The sequence below is a fragment of the Giraffa tippelskirchi genome, chromosome 11 (assembly GCF_054371585.1).
Source record: "Giraffa tippelskirchi isolate mGirTip1 chromosome 11, T2T-mGirTip1v1.2.pri, whole genome shotgun sequence".
Taxonomy (NCBI): Eukaryota; Metazoa; Chordata; class Mammalia; order Artiodactyla; family Giraffidae; genus Giraffa; species Giraffa tippelskirchi.
Window position 1 is genome coordinate 83503528 of NC_137285.1, and position 20073 is coordinate 83523600.

At 42.6% G+C, this 20073-nt stretch overlaps 1 protein-coding gene across 1 annotated transcript; it reads left to right on the forward strand.

Moving 5' to 3' along the window:
- The first annotated feature begins 5603 nt into the window (after positions 1 to 5603).
- Positions 5604 to 16370, forward strand: MMP8 (matrix metallopeptidase 8). Its single transcript, XM_081539062.1, has 10 exons — positions 5604 to 5714; positions 7392 to 7636; positions 8537 to 8685; positions 8773 to 8898; positions 11497 to 11658; positions 13487 to 13604; positions 14349 to 14482; positions 15057 to 15210; positions 15882 to 15985; positions 16144 to 16370. The coding sequence occupies exons 1-10, from the start codon at positions 5604 to 5606 to the stop codon at positions 16245 to 16247; spliced, it is 1407 nt and encodes a 468-aa protein (XP_081395188.1). The 3' UTR covers positions 16248 to 16370.
- The last annotated feature ends 3703 nt before the right edge of the window (positions 16371 to 20073 follow it).

Genomic DNA, 20073 nt, shown 5'->3' on the forward strand with positions numbered 1-20073 from the left:
GATTCAGATTCAGGGTCTGGAGCAGCGCTCATTGGTGGTGGTTGTTCAGCCACTAAGTTGTGTCTGACTCTCTGTGACCCCATGGACTGCAGCACGCCAGGCTTCCCTGTCCTTCACCATCTCCTGGAGCCTGCTCAAATTCATGTCAAGAGTCAGTGATGCCATCTAGCCTCTGTTGGACTGTTGGACTGCAGCACGCCAGGCCTCCCTGTCCATCACCAACTCCCGGAGTTTACCCAAACTCATGTCCATGGAGTCGGTGATGCCATCCAACCATCTCATCCTCTGTCGTCCCCTTTTCCTCCTGCCTTCAGTCTTTCCCAGCATCAGGGTCTTTTCCAAGGAGTCAGCTCTTCGTATCAGGTGGCCAAAGTGTTGGAGTTTCAGCTTCAGCATCAGTCCTTCCAGTGAATATTCAGGATTGATTTCCTTTAGGATTGACTGGTTTGATCTCTCAAGAGTCTTCTCCAACACCACAATTTGAAAGCATTGATTCTTTGGCACTACCCTTCTTTATGGTCTCACATCCTTACACAACTGCTGGAAAAACCACAGCTTTAACTACATGGACCTTTGTCGGCAAAGTGATGTCTCTGCTTTTTACTACCCTGGGTTTGTTATCGTTTTCCTTACAAGGAAAAAAATGTCTTTTAATTTTGTGACCAGGAAGGATCAAACCCAGGCCCTCTGCAGTGGAAACATGGAGTCTTAACTGCCGGAGCCCTAGGGAAGTCCCCCACTTATCTGTGTTTTTAATACAGACTCTGATATAGAAGTGAGACTGAGAATTATTAACTTATTTTGAATTTTTCCTCACCGGGAGAACAAAGGGGAGATTACCAGGAAAGATAAATGGAAAAAAAAAGTTTGAATCAGATTTCTGGACCTCAGTTTGGTTACCTTTAAAATGAGGATAATAACCCCTTCTTCCCTGGGTTATTATGAAGCTTAAGGGAGGCAATATGTAGTAAACCTCTAAGACTGAGTCCTACAGAGTGAAGACACTTAGCACACACCTTCTGCTCACTTAAAGGCTGCCATCTTCACGCAGTGTTTAATAAAGGTGGTTTGTGTGATCTTCAGCTTAACCACTTATACTCTATGTGATGGGTGTTAAGTTACACCCTGAGCTCTGGATGCTGAAGAAAGTGGTATGGAAATTACTTCATCACTCAGTGGCTTAACCTTGAAGCACTTCTCTTTCTGGAAACGTGGAGCTTTTCAACACTGATGACTCAGTTTACAGAATGAGCACAAGAAGAAGCACAACTTAATCACATTTGCAATGCAGAGAAGAGTGAGGGTTTACATTAGACTTTCACATGCACGGTCTCATCCGGTCCCCCTGAAGCCACGCGAGGAAGATGTTAATGTCCCAGTTACAGAGATGTGGAAGTTGAGGCCCAGAAGAACTTAAGACGATTTGCCAAAAGTTACATAAGTAGGAAGTGGCAGAACTGCAAATTGAACCCAGTTAGTATTAGTATGATTTCATGTCTGATGCTCTTTACCTTCACCACAAATGATCCCAACAATCATCTGTTCATTTGGTCAGAGGGCAGAGACATCCATGCTGATCATCACAGTTCAAAAATGCATGATGCAGGGAACATTTTTACCTGTTCACAAATGATTTGAAGATCCATCTGCTTCACTGGGTAAACTGTACTCAGCCTGTGCTCTTTCCTCTACCGGCTCACATTTCCCATTGGCAAACTCCTACTCAGCCTTGAAGACTCAAGCCTCCCTGAGCACCTCCAGGGAGCTTTCCCTGCTACCTATGCAACCCCAGCTAGCCAGATACTTCTTCTCCTTTTTTAGTTTCTTTAAAGCTCAAGGGAAAACAAGCTGTATCTATGCAATCAGTTTCTTCTTGGGCCTAGAAAGCAAAACAGCTGTAAAACGACCACGTGCTCCCTCCGCAATGAAGCAGCATATGAGATGGTGAGACGAGGTTGCTGTCTACAGGGGGTGGCAGCATGGAGAGAGAAAGACCCTTCACTGCCTTTCACCGCCTCTGTCTAAAAGTAAATTTCCACCATCTCCTTTACTTGCTCTGAAATTCACAGGAAACAAAACCTTCATTTAAAAAAATGTCAGCTTTTTTTTTTCTACTAAGAAATTGGCTTAAAAGGCAAATGGTCCCCAAGTTCACACTAAAGTGGAAATGATTGATAGCTGGTTTTTTCCCAGAAGCAGATTTTCAGAGAGGGGAGGGCCTAAGAGAACTCTGTGTCCTAGAAGGGAGGTGCAGACACCACGGAGGTGACCGTCAGTCAAATATAGAGAAAGGATTCAGAAAGCAGAAGCCAGAGACCCTGAAAACAAGCGTGGCCTTCTCCACCACTGTACTGGGGCTAGACCTGTCATCTGGGATCCAAGTCCAAAATTCTGTTTCATTTTTTTTCCTTATATGTATGTATTATTTTTTTAATTTTTTTATTGAAGGATAATTGCTTTACAGAATTTTGTTGTTTTCTGTCAAACCTCAACATGCATCAGCCATAGGTATACAGCACAACATTTACACAAACACTAGAGAACCGAGTTCACTAAAGTTTGGGATTCTTGTCTAAATCATTTCCCATCATGTTCAGGAGAAAGTACATTGACAAACCTTATAAACAAGACAGTGAATCAAAATAACTCAACATAAGGCATTCTCTTTTAGGGAGAAAAGGTTTTTTCACTGAAGACCTAATGCACAGAAAGCCACATCATGACTAAGTTGTGTACCCAGGGAGGGTTAACATGGAGAACAGCTTGAACCACTTGGAAAAAGTTAGAAGCTGAGGACAAGGACCGTATCCCACATCTCTGCACATCCACATTCTGCTTTCCTCTGAGGACAAGCTCAAATTCTACCTCCCTCGGGAAGCTTTCCCTGCACTTTCCTCCAGACTCCCACAGTATTTCACCTGAACCCCTGTTAACTTATCTCCAATAGCTTAGCACTCAGCACAGCACCTGTCACACAGGGGGTGTCAGGAAATACTTCTTGAATGAATGTGAGAATCCACGTCAGAAACACTCGTCTGCTCTCTAGATGGGTTCTAACCCAAGCCGTGTTTCTTCGGCTTGTTTTAAAAGCTGTTAAAAGACTTCAGGAGGGAACTGAAGCACTTACCAAAGCCTCTCAAATAGAGATATTATTGACATATTAACATGTGCTGTACATGTTGACAATCACATTTATGCACAAGAACAGCCTGCCTTTACGGAATACCGTTGACCCTTGACCAACATAGGTTTAAACTGTAGGCCCCCTTACGCTTGGATTGTTTTCTTCTTTATCGCTCATTTTATTTATCGGAATAGAATCATTTTACCATGGTGTGTTAGCCTCTGCTGCACCGTGAAATGAATCAGCTGTCTGTACACACACGTCCCCACCCTCTGGGACCTCCGTCCCAGCCCACACCCCTGTCCCCACTCCTCTAGGTCCTCACAGGACACTGAGCTCAGCTCCCGTGCCAGACAGCAGGTGCCCACCAGCCATCTGTTTATACCCGGGAGGGTATGCATGTTGGTCCTAGTCTCCCAGTTCACCCCACTGGATGTTCTCAATAATAAATACTCGAGTATGACAGGCTGGAGCATTGGTTGAATCTGCCGACATGGAAGTGAAGATACAGAGGAACTGAGGATACAGAGGGCTGACTATAAATTACACGCAGATTTTCGGTAGCATAGAAGGTCAGCACCCAGCCCTCCCCCTTGGTAAGGGTCAACTGTATATATGTGTGTGCTTAGTCACTCAGTCGTATCCGATTCTTTGTGACCCCATGGACTGTAGCCCACCAGGCTCCCCTGTCCATGGGAATTCTCCAGGCAAGAACACTGGAGTGAGTTGCCAATTCCTTCTCCAGGGGATCTTCCCAGCCGAGGGATCGAACCCAGGTCTCCCGCATTGCAGGCAGATTCTTTACCATCTGAGCCACCAGGGAAGCCCAAGAATACTGGAGCGGGTAGCCTAACCCTTCGCCTGGGGATCTTCCTGACCCAGGAATAAAACAGAGTTTCCTGCATTGCAGGTGGATTCTTTACCAGCTGAGCTGCCAGGGAAGCCCCAACTGTCTATATAAGTATGTGTGAATGAATCTATTCAGAGCCCTCTATGGTGGCAGCAAAGAGTCGGACACGACTGAGCGACTGAACTGAACTGATGGTGGCAGTGGATATGCACATGGAGTCAGAGTAAGTGGGACCGAGGGCCACAGTTTGAAAAGCAGGCCCAAGGGCCCCTGCCCAGCACAGCTGCTGCAGAGCCACATTGTCTGGGAGTTCTCTCTGAGTCTTTTCCTTTGGGCATACACAAGGCATCTTGTGCCCCTTCTTCCTGTCTTCTCCATCCACACAAGCCAAGCTCTCCCAGCTGCCACAGGCCTGGACCTACAGCTCCACCTGGGCCAGCCAGGTGCTGGAGGGGGAGGCTAGACAATAAGTCCTGATGTATCAATCGTAGCTGCCAGTTCAGCCTCTAAACACACACCCTACGATTGAATCCTGGCTCCTCCACAAGGTTGCTGCTGCTGCTACTAAGTCGCTTCAGTTGTGTCCGACTCTGTGCAACCCCATAGACGGCAGCGGACCAGGCGCCCCTGTCCCTGGGATTCTCCTGGCAAGAACACTGGAGTGGGTTCCCATTTCCTTCTCCAGTGCATGAAAGGGAAAAGTGAAAGTGAAGTTGCTTAGTCATGTCCGACTCTTAGCAACCCCATGGACTGTAGCCTACCATGCTTCTCCATCCATGGGATTTTCCAGGCAAGAGTACTGGAGTGGGGTGCCATTGCCTTCTCCCACAAGGTTAGCACATGACTTATATAAGCCATCTCATGTCTCTGGATTTGATTTTATCTGCAAAATGCAGATAATAGCAGTGTCCACCCTCCAAGGCCTTGTGAGCATGGGCCAAGGTCATGTACATATAGCACATAAGTCTGAGACATAAGAAATATTTAGCAAACGACTGTTATTATCATTACCATCAGTATTGTTTTCTGTGCCTTTCCAAGGAAAATCCAGCTTGTGGACTGGGGTTTTCTATTGCATTGATGCCAAAACCACATCTTCCAGAAACTACTCTAGGACCCCCTGATGCATCCAACTTCATCACAGCACACACAAGCACACACGCTCCTGACCTACAACAACGGGGGTAAGTGCAGAGATTCTCCAATTAGACTCCTTAGTCCCAAGACGCCTACCGCTAATCAATATTCTACTGTTTAACACAGCCTCAGCCTCTGACATATCCAGAAATGCTGTTTATTAACTTCAGAATTAGTCTCCTATTCCTTTTCCTTGACAATTTTGCAAAAGTAAATATGTAAAAGTCCTAAAGAAGAGTAGCAAATTGTACTTTTTTCCATTGAAAGTCTCCCCCATTTGAGGGTACTCGATCACGTTATAACATTGCAGAACTGTCAGGGTGTAATTAGCCTGTGTTGCTTCACATTCCTGATGGGGCAATTGTTTAAGACATGGCTTTATAAGGGACCAAATGAAGCGGTGAGAGACATGTGATGCTGTGATCTTCAGGTTACCTGTCCGGGGAAGGGGCAGAAGGCAGGCCGGGAGAGGCAGTCTTTGAAGACAAGGCCATGTTCAGCCTGAAGATGCTCCCACTTCTGCTCTTACTCCACGTGCAGCTTTCCAGGGCCTTCCCAGTATCTTTTGTGTCCCTAGAAGAGAAAAATAGAAACATTGTTCAGGTAACTCAGCTGTCATTTACGTGGGTGGTTGATTTGCTGGCGATGATAAAATTGTGTGGGTTATCTTCTCTTTTTAGTTGAAACAGCCTGAAGGAATCATGTGAATGATTTGCTTGAGGTTGCACATCTTGTTTCAATGATTAGGAGAGTTCCAAACGGGGCTCTCTGAAAGCCAAGCGTGCAAGCACGCTGGACTTCAAACCCTCGGAAAACATGGCTGCCAAGCTTTTCCAGCTGGGAAAACCTTTTAGAAGGAATGGTTTTAATTATAAGATGATTTTCTTTCTCACTTACCTAAGATTTCCTTTCTAGAATGTCTGCAATGCAGTTACTACAGGACTGGTGCTTTCTATATGGACTTGTCTTTGCAGCCAAATATCTCAGGTGTACAAGAGCGTGTGAGGATGGGAAACTATAAGAAACTAGAAATCAGTTCATCATGTGGTCATATTTCCTAAAATCAGATTATGGGGCTGTTTATAAACTCTTGGAAGCATTGTAAAAAGCAAAACTGATAGCTTTTTTCCCATTGTTTAACAATATGAAAGTCAGGCCAAGTTTTTAAAGAAACACAAAGGAATGCTGTCAGAAATTTGTCATGCACAATCTTCTTAGCATTACAGTTTTAGAAAAGCATTCTTTTCTTGTTGATTCTTTTTGTTTGACTTAAAAAAATACTTCTTACCATGATATAATAACCCATGGGCTGATAGCCAGAAGTGATTAAGTACTTATTCTACACAGGCTGCCCTGCTCAGCATTTCTCAAATATTGTCTCATTTCATCCGACAGCAACCCTGTGAGGACAGATTATTAATTCCACTTTAGAGATAAAAGTGAATCTTAAATCATCCAAGTGATGTGTCCAGGACACACAATTAATCCATGGCAGAGCTAAGTTTTGAACCCAAAGCTATCTGATCTCAAAGCCTGTGTGAACACAAAATTGCTGTGTCCCGTGTCACTTGCAAAATGCCACTTAAGGATGCTTAAGGCGAAAGAAAGAAGTCTCATAATTGGCTCATTAACAACCTTCAGAACCTTTACTTCTTAATGAGTTGCTGGCCCCTCTCAAAGAGTTACTGTGGTGGATAAAAGGCTAATGAGAGTGATGCTGCTCTTACTCCAAAACATGTTCGGGGTTCTTCCTCTTAAAATTCTCAGTTCTCATTTGGAAAACAACATGGTGAATTGGGACCCGATTATCATCTTGGCAAGTTCCTTATTTTTTTGCATCTTCATGTCAGTGTGAATGATTAACCCTCCTCTACAATAGTGAAAAGAGGATTAAAAAAGAGAATCTGCGTTGCTGCAACTAATGCTTCAAGAAGTCAATAAATGCTTATGCTGTTTTGTTTTGTTTTGTTTGCTTTTTAATAAAAATAAGAAGGCAGTCTCCTCACTGTATACTAGCATTTTGCTTGAGATATAGATCTTACCCCTCACGAAATACCTATTTTTATGAATAATGTTAATTGTAGCACTGAAGGCATGAACTATTCTTTCCAGTAGGCACTTTTCTCTCAAAGTCAACCAACAAATTTGTGCTTTTATCTTTGTGGCGATCAGGTTATTAGCCCTGGTTTGACCTCTGCAATAACTTACAAAGGAATGCAAAATGCCAGAGAACTGAAGGCAGTTTCACAGCAAATCCCTTATATGTTTGTCTTTTTCCAGAATTACCTAGAGAAGTTCTACGAATTGCCAAGGTACAAATATAAGTCTGAAAGGAAGAGCAAAACTAATGTGATTGTTGAGACACTTAAAAGAATGCAGCGATTCTTCGGGCTGAATGTGACAGGGAAGCCAAATGAGGAAACCTTGGAGATGATGAGAAAGCCTCGCTGTGGAGTGCCGGACTCGGGCAGCTTCATGAGAACCCCAGGAAACCCCAAGTGGGAAAAAACTAATCTGACCTACAGGTGATATTTCTCAAGTTTCAGAGTTTATTCACCGAGCCAGTGTTCACTGAACTCTTAGGATGTGTTAGGCACTGATACAGAATTTGGAATCCACTAGAGACCAGTGAATATCCCCATGCTTACACAGTTTAGATTCTAGTGAATGAGTGTGAGAATGAAGTGGCGAAGATCCCATGGGCTCTTGTCTATCCAAAGCCTGCTGGTTTTGGTCTCCTTTCTCTAACAGTCTAAAGAGGACTGTGGCAAAGTTAGGCTGTCTCTCTAAGACCTCATGTCAGTGGTTCGTGGTTTAGTCACTAGGCTGTGTCTGACTCTTTATGACCCCGTGGACTATAGCCCATCAGGCTCCTCTGTCCATGGGATTCTCCAGGCAAGAATACTGGAGTGGGTTGCCATTTTCTTCTCAAGGGGATCTTCCCCATCCAGGGGTCAAATCTGAGTCTCCAGCATTTACAGGCAGTCTCCTGCATTGCACGCAGGTGAATTCTTTACCACTGAGCCACCAGGGACCCCCCAAAAGACTTAATTATTGCTGGAGAGAATCTAACCTCACCATTCACCCATTTTGATGATAATAACAGTAATAATGATACCCCAAATTTATTGAAGAGTACTATTTGCCAAGTAGTAAACTAAATGCTTTATATATATTTACTCTCACAAAAACCTTATGAGAGGGGTACTATTTTACTATCCTCATTTTATGAATAAGGAAGCTGAGTTTAAAGACATGTAGTAAGTTGTCCAGAACCCAGGTCTGTCTTCAACCTAAGTACTTCACCCCTCCTTACACACTGTTCAGCGGTAGCATGTCACACGTGCAACAAACTCCAAACTAGAGCAAGTTAATCTACCGAGGGACTGCTGTTCTAAACAATAATGAGCCTTCTCATTTTGAAGGATTGTTAACTATACCACGAACTTGCTAAAGACAGATGTGGAAGCTCTTATTGAGGAAGCCTTTAAAGTCTGGAGTAATGTGTCATCCCTGACCTTCAACAGGACCTTGGACAAAGAAGCAGACATCCAGATTTCTTTTGCCCGAAGAGGTGGGCTCAAAGAAGTCAGGCTCAATTTTGCTTTCCCTGGCTAAACTGAAACTTGGCAAATACCTAATACAGATTGTTTTATTTCAGATCATGGGGACAATTCCCCATTTGATGGACCCAATGGAATTCTTGCTCATGCCTTTCAGCCAGGCCCAGGTATTGGAGGAGATGTTCATTTTGATGCAGATGAAACATGGACCAAAACCCCTGAAAGTAAGTTAACCAAGGTTATGTCCATATGTAGCTTCTAACTGAACTTTTCCACATTAGAATTTGCACTCCTACACACACACACACACACACACACACACACACTATTCTTATTACCTCAAGATACTACGTTAATTAAGGTTTAGAAAAAAATCTTGAAAGCTAAATCCTGACCTTGTTTCCTAAGGCAGGAATCAGAAAACAACAAATCATGGCTAAGTCCTTCCTGTTCCTATTTGTATAAGTGAAGTTTTATTGGTACAGGGCCACATATTCTTCTTTTTATGTATCATCTATGACCACTTTCATACCACAATATCAGAGTTTAGCAGTTGTCACAAAGACCTGATGGCTCACAAAATCTAAAATATTTACTATCTGGACTCTCACAGAAAAAGTCTGCTTACCACTGATTTAGGGCATATCTTTATTTTAATATTGTGAAAATTTATGATGTTTGAAAAGGTTTCTACTTTTGGAAATTCAGAAATAATTAGGTTTATTTAGAAAACTGTCCTACTCGGGAAAGAGCAGCCATCTAGATATTCTTGTTTATCTAGTTATTTCATCTTCACAGAGCTATTTTTTCAAAAATATGTTCCTGTATAGCAAACTACCCCTTTCAGGAGAAGACTCAGGGTAAGAATAAGATCACCTGAAGGAAAGAACTGAGTATAAGAAGAGGTATATTCAGACCATATGGTACTTTAAAAGGTTATAGGGTAACAAAAGGCCATGGAACACTTTTTTGAAAATAATAAGAAAGGAATATTTTATCTTCATTTGGGACCTATTCCTCCCACCATTTCCTCAAAATCAATGATCTAAGTATTTATTCTACCTAAATCCCTGTGCTTGGAGCTGTGTCTTCACAAAGATAATAAACTCTCCCTGTGACTTCAGATTCTTGCTGCCCTCTCCACCAGTTCAGATGGTCATTACCGCTCACCTGATCCAGATTCCCACCTGGACTGTTCACCTCGGATCTCTGTCCCTTTAATTCTCCCCAACACTGCAAGAAGTTTTGTTCTTGGGAAAGCCCGTATCCACATTTGGAAAGCCTGGTATTTACATTTTCTAGGCCAAATATGTCCACTTGACATTGAAAGCTCTTGGGGATTGGCCAACATCATCTTTCATGGCTTGTCTTTCACACACAGCAGCCACACTGCAATCCACTGTTCCCAGATGACAGCATCTGCTCACCAACAGTCCTGCATCGGCTCATGTTGCTTCCTCTTCCTGAAATGCCCCTGCCCACGCCCGTAACTCCACCTTTCAAAATCTCTGTTTTTCCATACGATGGCAATTGGTATGGAGACACCCCATTTTGTCTTCTTCTGAGAATCCTAGTAGCCTTTGTTTTGTCTTCTCTGACTTCCCTCCTCATTATTCTGTGCATTCAAGTTGTTTGCACATGTCTCCCAGTCTAGTCTATGCACATAATAAAAATCCCCCAGAGCCCCTTGCCCGGTACTTCAGGCACTCAAAGATGTTTTTTTAAGCATTCATGAATGCAAGGTGGAAGGATGTGATGATCAAGAAAGTCTTGGAGCATGGGTAGAATATCCAAGGCTAATTATCATCAAGAAGTGTTGAGCACTGTGGTGAGAGCACAGGTCTTGCTATCATAACCGGGTTCAACCCCAGCTCTACCACTTATTGGTTGCAAGACGAATAACAAGGCTCCAACATCTCTGGGCTTCAGTTCCTTTCCTGTAGAAGTATTTCTAATAATACTTCATAAGAATGTTGCTAAGATTAAATATTACTACAATGACTAGCATATAAGAAAATGCTCTACAACTATGATATTTTTTAAGTAGGCAGTGTAGAAAATGCACTGTGTGTTTGTGAGATGGCACATAGGCCAGCTGGAGGGAAGGGTTCACATCAGAAATCCAGTCCTCCGATGTCTGCCAGAGCCAAATGGAGTAGTCTTGGACTTGGCAAAGGAGCTTGGGCTTTATATGACAGGAAGTGCAAGCCTTGGAAGGTTTTCAGTTCCTAGTTATGGAAGGCGTTATACTCATGGAAGTCAAAAGATAAGAGTAGGAACCAACAAGGGGCGGGGTTTGTCTCTTTCTGGTGGAAAATTCCCGATGCTTCCTGGAGAGCTCGGAATCAAGGAAGAGCCGGCGCTAGGCTCTGGGTGGTCAGGAAGCCAAAGTGAGTCAACCCCGCACGTGAGGCTACTCTCGCGGGCTGACCCGCCTCTGTTCTATCTGCCTCTTCACTGCAACTCTGCTCATGGCGCTGTGCGTCTGGGAGACCGGTGAGGAGCAGGTGGGGGGAGAGGGCCTCTGAGAGTCTTGAGGCCTGTGATGGCCTCATCGTCATTTCCCTAAACCTCAGGTCCACAAAATATGAGAACTGGAATAAAGGCAGTCTTCTTGGTTCTAAGACCTGATGAGGCGCTCATCACTCGAATCTCAACCTATAACTCCTACCTGATTTCCTTCCCATCTCTATTTCATCAGACAGTGAAGAGGAAAGGGAGAAGTCAGGCAATTTGGGACTGGAAGCTGCGCTCCTCGAGGTCCTATTTCCACCACGCTTCAATCCACTTCAACCCATTCACCGCACACGCTTGCATTTCAGATTACAACTTGTTTCCTGTTGCTGCCCATGAGTTTGGCCATTCCTTGGGGCTGGCTCACTCCTCTGATCCTGGGGCCTTGATGTATCCCAACTACGCTTTCAGTGACCCCAGCAGCTACTCACTGCATCAAGATGACATCAACGGCATTCAGGCCATCTACGGTAAGGTCGTCTGAAGTACATGGTGACTCCTGGGCACGTCAGGGATGTTCACTGCAGTCTGCTATGAAGATAGATGTTGGAGGGCACCTGGGAGCCCATCAGGAAGAGAATATACAGGGAAAATGTGGCGGATGCGGGCCATACAGTAATGTGAAGCACTGAGAAAGTCTGAATCAGGTGGACACAGACAAGTCTTTAAAACATTGTGATTCCTGGATAAGAAACAGAATGATACCTATTACACAGGGTACAAATTATGCAATATGTTGAATCCACACAAATTAAGAACGCATACAGACAAAGCAAAGCATTTTCAAGAAACATGCTAACAAACATATATTTACATATATATATATATATGTTGAACATATCAAGATAGCTGTCTGTGACAGAAAGAAGGAAGTGGGATGGAGTATGAAGAGATAGAAACATTTTTTAAAGCTGAGACTGACATTTTTCAGGAAGGGATATAGAGGCCTTTGGACCTGTCTAAGAGTGGTCTGGACCATTTCATTTCTCCTCTCTCTTGCCCTCCTGCCCCCTAGTGGCTGTAGGAACAAGAAGCCAGAGAAAGGTTTGCAGCTCTTTCTCTGGAAAAAAAAAAAAACTATAAAGTGTTGATGGGACAGGAGTGTTGTGGAGTCACATTGGGTAAAACATTCTCCCTTTCTGTAAGACAGCAGAATCAAAACCAAGTGTGCTAGGGTCCCACAACTACGAATTTTTTTCATGACAGTAGAATTTTCAGGAACAAGGAGACCTCGTCTAACTGCCTCTACTTCCCAATTCCTTTTCCTCTGAAAACATCTCCCTTTCCTCACTCACCCATATTTTAGCTGTTTGCAACCTTTTGTTTTACAACGAGAAAATACATTACAACTTAAATATTTGTAGGAAAAATATTTCTAAAATTGGTCTTATATTTATGCTGTTTGGCCAAAGACTGGTAAGAGCTTCTTAAAGGTGAATTTTTGTGGGAGACGAGAAAGTAGATACCAAGTGACTGAATGGCAGAAAGAGGAACCAAGATGGGAAAGAAACATGGGATTCTGGGATTTTACACAGGCCGAGGGGAAGGGGAAGAATTCACATTTCTTTGCTTCACAACTGAACCTGGAACTGTCCCTAAAGCCACCACTACTCTTTTATTTATTTATTTATTATTATTATTTTTAATTTATTTTTTATCTAATTCTTTGGGTGTGCTGGGCCTCCATTGCCACCCAGGTTTTCTCTAGTTGAGGCAAGAGGCGGCCACTCTTCGCTGCGGTACACAGACTTCTCACTGCAGTGGCTTCTCCTGTCGCAGGGCACAATCCCTAGGGCATTCAGGCTGCAGTACTCACAGTCCGTGGGCTCACAAGTGGCAGTTCCCAGGCTCTAGAGTGTGGCAGACAGGCTTAGCTGCTTCGTGGCATGAGAGATCTTCCCAGATCAGGGATTGAACCCATGTTTCCTGCTTTGGCAGGCGGACTCTTTACCAACTGAGCCATCAGGGAAGCCCTGTTTTATTTTTTAATTATAAAAAAAGACTTTTACGAGAGCCTAATGTGTGCTTGGAGAAGGAAATGGCAACCCACTCCAGTATTCTTGCCTGGAGAATCCCCGGGACGGAAGAGCCTGGTGGGCTGCCGTCTATGGGGTCGCACAGAGTCGGCCACGACTGAAGCGACTTAGCAGCAGCAGCAGCAGCAATGTGTGATTACTTTAACACCTTGTAGAATAGTCAGGTAGTATTTCTTTTCATATGAAGACCCTTCACTGACCTGAGATGTATCGAATAGACATCCTGGGCTTATGCTTATAGAAAGTCTTTTTTTAATTTCAGGACGCTCAAGCAACCCTGTCCAACCTACTGGGCCAACCACACCCACAGCCTGCGACCCCAGACTGACATTTGATGCTATCACCACACTCCGGGGAGAAATACTTTTCTTCAAAGACAAGTATAAGAATGAAATATTTCTTCTTTTGACTTTTTTTACTGGCTAACTTAAAACTGGATTCTAATTAAGTCACATATTACTCATTACTCAGCTTTTCCTTTGAATTCTATGCATATGAATCTCACTGGAATTGATAGTGCTTTCTGGGTAACTCAAAACATCCCGGAAAAGAAAAAATAGTTAAAACATTTGTAAGTATTCGGATGTTTCTGAAGATGTAAACAAACACGGGCTCTAGCTGTTGGAAACTCTGTGGCTGGCTTTCCCCAAGACCAAAATAGTAATCACTTCTACCCAAATTCAGTCAAGTGAATGGAAACTGTCCCTTAATAAGATGCGGGAAAAATCATCTGAATGAATTTTTCAGTTTTCCATTGGCTATTTTGTGATTGTGTACCCACAGGTACTTGAGTGTGCTTGTATTCTCAATATCCTCATCATATTGTAGCACCAATAATGAAAGGGCCTAACAAAATAAGACTTGTCAGCATGTGAGAATGGAGGTAGTGTCAACTGTAATCAAGTAAGGTCACCCCTGTCACCTCCCCTGAAACCTGCAAAGCTCTCAGCAGATGGAAGGGGTCACCGCAAAGGACCGGTCATATGCTGGTCACCGTGCCGCAAGCATCGCCTTCGTTGTATGTCGTATCCTGTCAGCAGTCTCGCAGGGCCAGTTCCAGCCCCAGACTCGCAGAGCTGCCTGGGTAGACCGTCACGCGTGGTTCTCTCCTCGTGTTCCACTAGGTTCGTCTGGAGAAGGCACCCTCAGATGCGAAGGGTGGAACTCAATTTCATTTCTCTCTACTGGCCGTCCCTGCCAAGTGGCATACAGGCTGCTTACGAGGATTTTGACAGGGACCTAATTTTCATATTCAAAGGTAACCGCCCGAGGTTTTCCTCTTCATTTAGTTCCTGGTGAAGGGAAGGGCAGGACTCCTTTGTGCTCTTTTCCAAGTTCAAAGAGGCGAGTCAAGGAGAGACTGTTAACGCTGGCTGGGTTTTTGTTGAGAGGCCTGGGTTGGGTCCCATGTCCACCACTAACTGCTGTGTGAACTTGAGCAGGTTGTACCCTCGTCAGGCATTAATTTCCTCATTTACAAAATAAAAACACTTTATTAGACCACCTTTAGCATTCTTCCACCCTCATCACAGGTATAATTTTCTAAGATTCCTCCAAGGTTCTAGTTAAATCTCTGTATAGAAGTCACATGAGATAAGACATCCAAGTGTGGGGCCCTGAATGCCAGGCTAAGAAGTTGGAAATATTTTATGGTGCTGGGGAACCAGGAGGGCTATCATAGCCCAGTGATCTTAACTTGACCACCTTTTTCTTTTCAAGACTATTTTTTCCATTTTTATTCCTCTGATGAATTTATGAAAAGGTTAAGAAGTGATATGCATTTTGTAGGAATGGAAAAACTCTATCTGACATATAACCTGAATCATTGACAGGCACGCAGTACTGGGCTCTGAGTGACTATGACACTCAGCAAGGTTACCCCAAGCATATATCACACTATGGCTTCCCGAGCAGTGTCCGAGCAATTGACGCAGCTGTTTCCTACAGGAGCAAAACCTACTTCTTTGTAAACGACCAGTTCTGGAGGTAAGATTTGTTTCCACTAGAGATTGAAATCTGTGTTTTTCACCCTGTCTAGAACTGTCGATGATCAGGTATCTGAAGGTTTAACATATCTAGATGGTCTCTGATAAGCATTCTCTTTCACAAGATGATTGATGTTGCTATGGCTTTTGAAACTTTCATAACGTTAAGACGCCTGAACGATGGTATTGAATGCTCTATATCCTGAAAAAGAGCTAACTTTAATAGAGCGCTAAAGTGGGATACAAAGAAAAAGTTAGGCTAAGTCTCATTTATTCATGAGATTCTAAGAGTTAAATTCTACTACACTCAAGCAAAGGTTATACAGAACTTGATTCCCAAGTTGAAATGATTATTTATATTTATTCAGATAGAGACTATGAATCAATTAAGTAAAAGCCTTAGAAACATAAGCTCTCCTTTTTGAAAATAACACTGCACCAGCAATCAGAAATCTGCTTTAGTATTAGTGATATTGGTATATTTTGTAAATAAGTATGTACCCTTAGGTAGAGAAATCAACCATCATTAGTTCCAGTAAATAGGATATTGTGAAGGACTAATGAGAAAATATGTGTGAAGTTACTTTTTAAAGTATATATAATTTAAAGAAAATTGTTATCATTGTATATTGTATCGGTCTTAAAATATGGGATGATTGTTTTTCTCATCAGGTATGATGACCAAAGTCAATCTATGGAACCAGGTTATCCCCAAAGCATAGCAAGTTTTTTTCCAGGAATAGAAAGTAGAGTTGATGCAGTTTTCCAGGAGAATTGTAAGTAGAAAATAAACTTAATAAATTTGTTTAAATTTTTTTAAAATAGCTCATTTGCATTTGATAGTTATAATAGGACTGGAGTGGGGTTTTTTAATTGAAAATACCCAAGATCTTCTACAATCTAATTCAATACATTGTATCTTTTTTTTATATAGCCTTCTTCCTTTTCTTCAGTGGACCAAGATATTATGCATTTGATTTTCATGCTCGTAGAGTTACTAGAATTTCCAGAAGCAATAAATGGCTTAATTGTAGATAGAATTGAAGCAAAATTAAATGTGATTGTATCCATTTTCTGAATATGGAAGGGAAGTCTAATTTGCATATCTATTACACTGTATCCTATTTATATTTTCTGAATAATAAATAATGCTGTTTGCTATCCCTGTACTCACTGGACTTGTCCTCAATGAAATTACATTTGGAGTACCCACTGTTTGCAGAGGTTGATTTGGTTCTCATATATTCCGTTTCATGTTAGTGAATCCATCACAAGAAGGAGATTAAGTCCTCTTTGCCACCTCAATCATATTCATTATTTCCTTAACTTGTTTAATTGACTTCTAAAATGCCCATTTATTCTTAAGTCTTTTAAATATGTCTTAAGTGTACCTGCTACATGTTATTTAGCACTGTATTTTGGTTAGAAGTAAGGATTATGACCCCAGAGAAGGAACTGGTAACCCACTCCAATGTCCTTGCCTGGAAAATCCCATGAACTCCTCCTCCCAGCTCCTCCCTCCTCCCAGAGGAGCTGGCCAGCTACAGTCCATGGGGTCGCAAAGAGTAGGACGCTACTCTTTGAGTGAATAAACAACAACAACAAGTATTATGAACAACATAAGCAGTACACATCGCCTTGACAAAAATATGATGCTATTTTCCACTCTTGGAAAGAAATGTTGTTGACACCTGCTGTGGATTGAATTGTATCTCCCAAAAATGGTATGTGGAAGCCCTCACCCCAGGTACCTATGGAACTAGCATCTCTGTTGATGTCATTAGTTAATATGAGGTTATACTAGATTAGGGTAGGCCTACAAACTGATGGTTTTATAAGAAGAGCAGACACTTGCTACCCAGTTGAGAAGGCCTCGTGAAGGTGGAGCAGAGTGGGAATGATGCATCTTCGTGCCAAGGCTTGCCGGCAACCCCCAGAAGCTGGGAAGAGTCAAGGAAGGATCCTCCCTAGAACCTTCAGAGAGAAGGACATGACCCTCCTGACTCCTTGATTTTGATTTGTAGCTTCCAGACTGTGATTAAAAAAAAAAAAAAAAAGTCTCTTGTTTTAAGCTACCAAGTTTGTGACACTTGGTTACAGCAGCTCTAGGAAGCTGAAACAGCACACCTGCACTTAAGGAAATGAGTCAATACAGAAAGTCAGAATCGAAACCCCAGTAAAGATGATTGGTATCTTCCCAGGGGAGCAGCAAAAAGGCAGGGTACCACCTCCTCTCCTGCCTCCTCCTTGGCTTCTAGTGTCTGAGCAAATGGGTGAGATAGATCTGTTGCTCTTTATTTCTGTTTTCCCCGAGCTCCTCAAAAGGACACCCTCTACAGAAAACTAGGGTTTGCCACACAAACAGAACTGTGCTGGGCACCAAATTCAGTAACTCTTATTTAATCGAATTAAACTGAGATGAGATGCATAAATTTGCTAATGGATTTTCTATCAAGAACTTTAAGATTCGTGGGATCATAATGGTTAGTCCAGATATTGAAATCTTTATAATATCCGGAGAGCTCAGCCTGGTGCTCTGTGATGACCTGGAGGAGTAAAATGGGGTAGGGGAGGGAGACTCAAGAGGGAGGGGACGTGTGTATGATTATGACTGGTTCATGCTGACGTTGGAGAAGGAAATGGCAGCCCACTCCAGTATTCTTGCCTAGAGAATCCTGTGGTCAGAGGAGCCTGGTGGGCTGCTGTCCATAGGGTCGCACAGAGTCGGACACGACTGAAGCAACTTAGCATGCATGCATGCATTGGAGAAGGAAAGGGCAACCCGCTCCAGTGTTCTTGCCTGGAGAATCCCAGGGACAGAGGAGCCTGTTGGGCTGCCATCTATGGGGTTGCACAGAGTCAGACATGACTGAAGCAACTTAGCAGCAGCAGCAGCTTGTTGACATACAGCAGAGACCACCGTAACACTGTAAGGAAATTACCCTCCGATTAAAAAATCATTATAATACATTGACAATTGTTAGAATATAATACAATGCAGCTTATTACATAATAAATATGTGAACTATAAAATACATTTAACACTATCATATGCTTTGTTCTTTTTCTGTTAAAAATTTTAAGCCCCACAGATGATTAATTTAGTATAATTTGATACTTAATTTTGGTTCAAAGTTTATCTATTAAATGAGTTCAAAATAAATATTTTAAATGACTGACTTGTGATCTACTAAATTTCTTAATATACTACCACATAGTTCATCTAAAGTATAAAAGGGAATTTTCAATATATTTGCAGGTATTTTCCCTTATCAGAAATATTATACTATTGATATTACACTTTTAGATTTTGCTGCATAGGTTAACGAAATATTTTGTCAATATTCAGTCTTCAAAGATTCTCTTGAGTATGTCAATACTTTATTCTCAACTTATTTTATAAGATAAGAAAATAGAAATAGTATATACTCTAATTTCATTTATTCACTTATTCTGTAGTTAATCACCTACCTGTTCCAGGTACTGTGCTAGGGAAAGTGAGGGAAACGGATAAGCAATTCGTTGTATCAATGTCAAATGGCAAAGGACATGTAATTTGAAATTTCATTTTTAAGAGTCAATTTCAGACTATGGCATCTTCTAAAACTTCTTAAGAGATCAGTTTTTACAGGCATAAAGATGGGAGATTCATCTCAGGATACCTGCTAGTTGTATCAGCTGTGTATGATAGATTCTTGGCCCAAGCCTCATCTGTGCATTTTCAACATAAAAACTGAATTCACATTATCTCTTTAACCATATTTCACAGTCAAAGAAAGTGAACAGCAATATAAAGTACAGTAAAGAATTTTAAACATTAGCCCCTTTTAAGATTTTCTTCTCCACAACATGTGGTATTTTCTGGATGCTGTGTTGAAAATTTGAGTACAAGAGATGTGAGAATCTAAACTTAAAACTTAAAGAATGATATTACTTTTATCTTAGGTTGAGTCTCTTCCAAAGCAAAGGGTAAGACAAGACCTTGGTGCAGTCACTTTATCTGGGACATGGTCCCAGGAAGCAAGAGTGAGGTTGAGCAAGCGGAGTGAAACAGAAAGAGGGAAAGTTAATGAATTCAAGCGTGTATCGCTGAGGTTTCTGCTACAGGAGCTGGGGGTCAGTGCCAGCAGGACTTACTGAGAAACTTGCAGAACTCTTTTCAGTTGTTCACTTGTTCCCCAGCGGGTGGGAGGCTGGAACATTCGTCCTTCAGTCCCCTTGCCCGCCCCCACACCAGGTAGCTCTAAGGAGTTGACCTGTCAGTCCCTATGGCAGCGCAATGCCCCGAGCAAAAAGCACGAAGATACCCAGTGTGTGGTTCAGGGTGGACTGCGTCCGAGTGAGGTGAGTTACGCAGACCTGCCCACAGGTCAGAGGTGTGTGGGGAGACTGTCACGCAGGGCACCAGAGGCGCCTCCTGTAACTTTGCTGCTGGGAGATTAAAGTGGGAAATTGGAGGTGTCTTCTCTTGGGAAACTTAGTCACCCAAGAAAAAGGATGTACAGATAACCAACCTACAGAAATCTCAGTGGGGCAAAGACTTACTAGTTACCTCTATTAACATGATCCCCCTCTTCCTTTGCTGCAGTAAATTTCACTTGAGGTAGCAATGCGTCCAGTGAAAAGACTATGTTTTGTAGCCTTGCTTATGGCTAGATATGGCCATGTGTGTAATTTCTTGCCAGAAAATGTAAGCAGAATACTGTATGGGCTTCTAGAAAGAGACTGAGCATTTACTTTCTCTTCCTTCCTCTTTCCTGCTGCCTGTACATGCTAAGCCACTTCAGTTGTGTTCGACACTGTGCAACCCCATGGGCTGTAGCCTGCCAGGTTCCTCTGTCCATGGGATTCTCCAGGCAAGAGC

Bases quoted from the DNA above. Each gene is read 5' to 3' on its own strand.
- MMP8 (XM_081539062.1), top strand. From the start codon at position 5,604: ATGTTCAGCCTGAAGATGCTCCCACTTCTGCTCTTACTCCACGTGCAG. The intron at 7,637-8,536 runs GTGATATTTCTC...CTCATTTTGAAG, and splicing joins AAAACTAATCTGACCTACAG to GATTGTTAACTATACCACGA. The intron at 8,686-8,772 runs GTGGGCTCAAAG...GTTTTATTTCAG, and splicing joins GATTTCTTTTGCCCGAAGAG to ATCATGGGGACAATTCCCCA.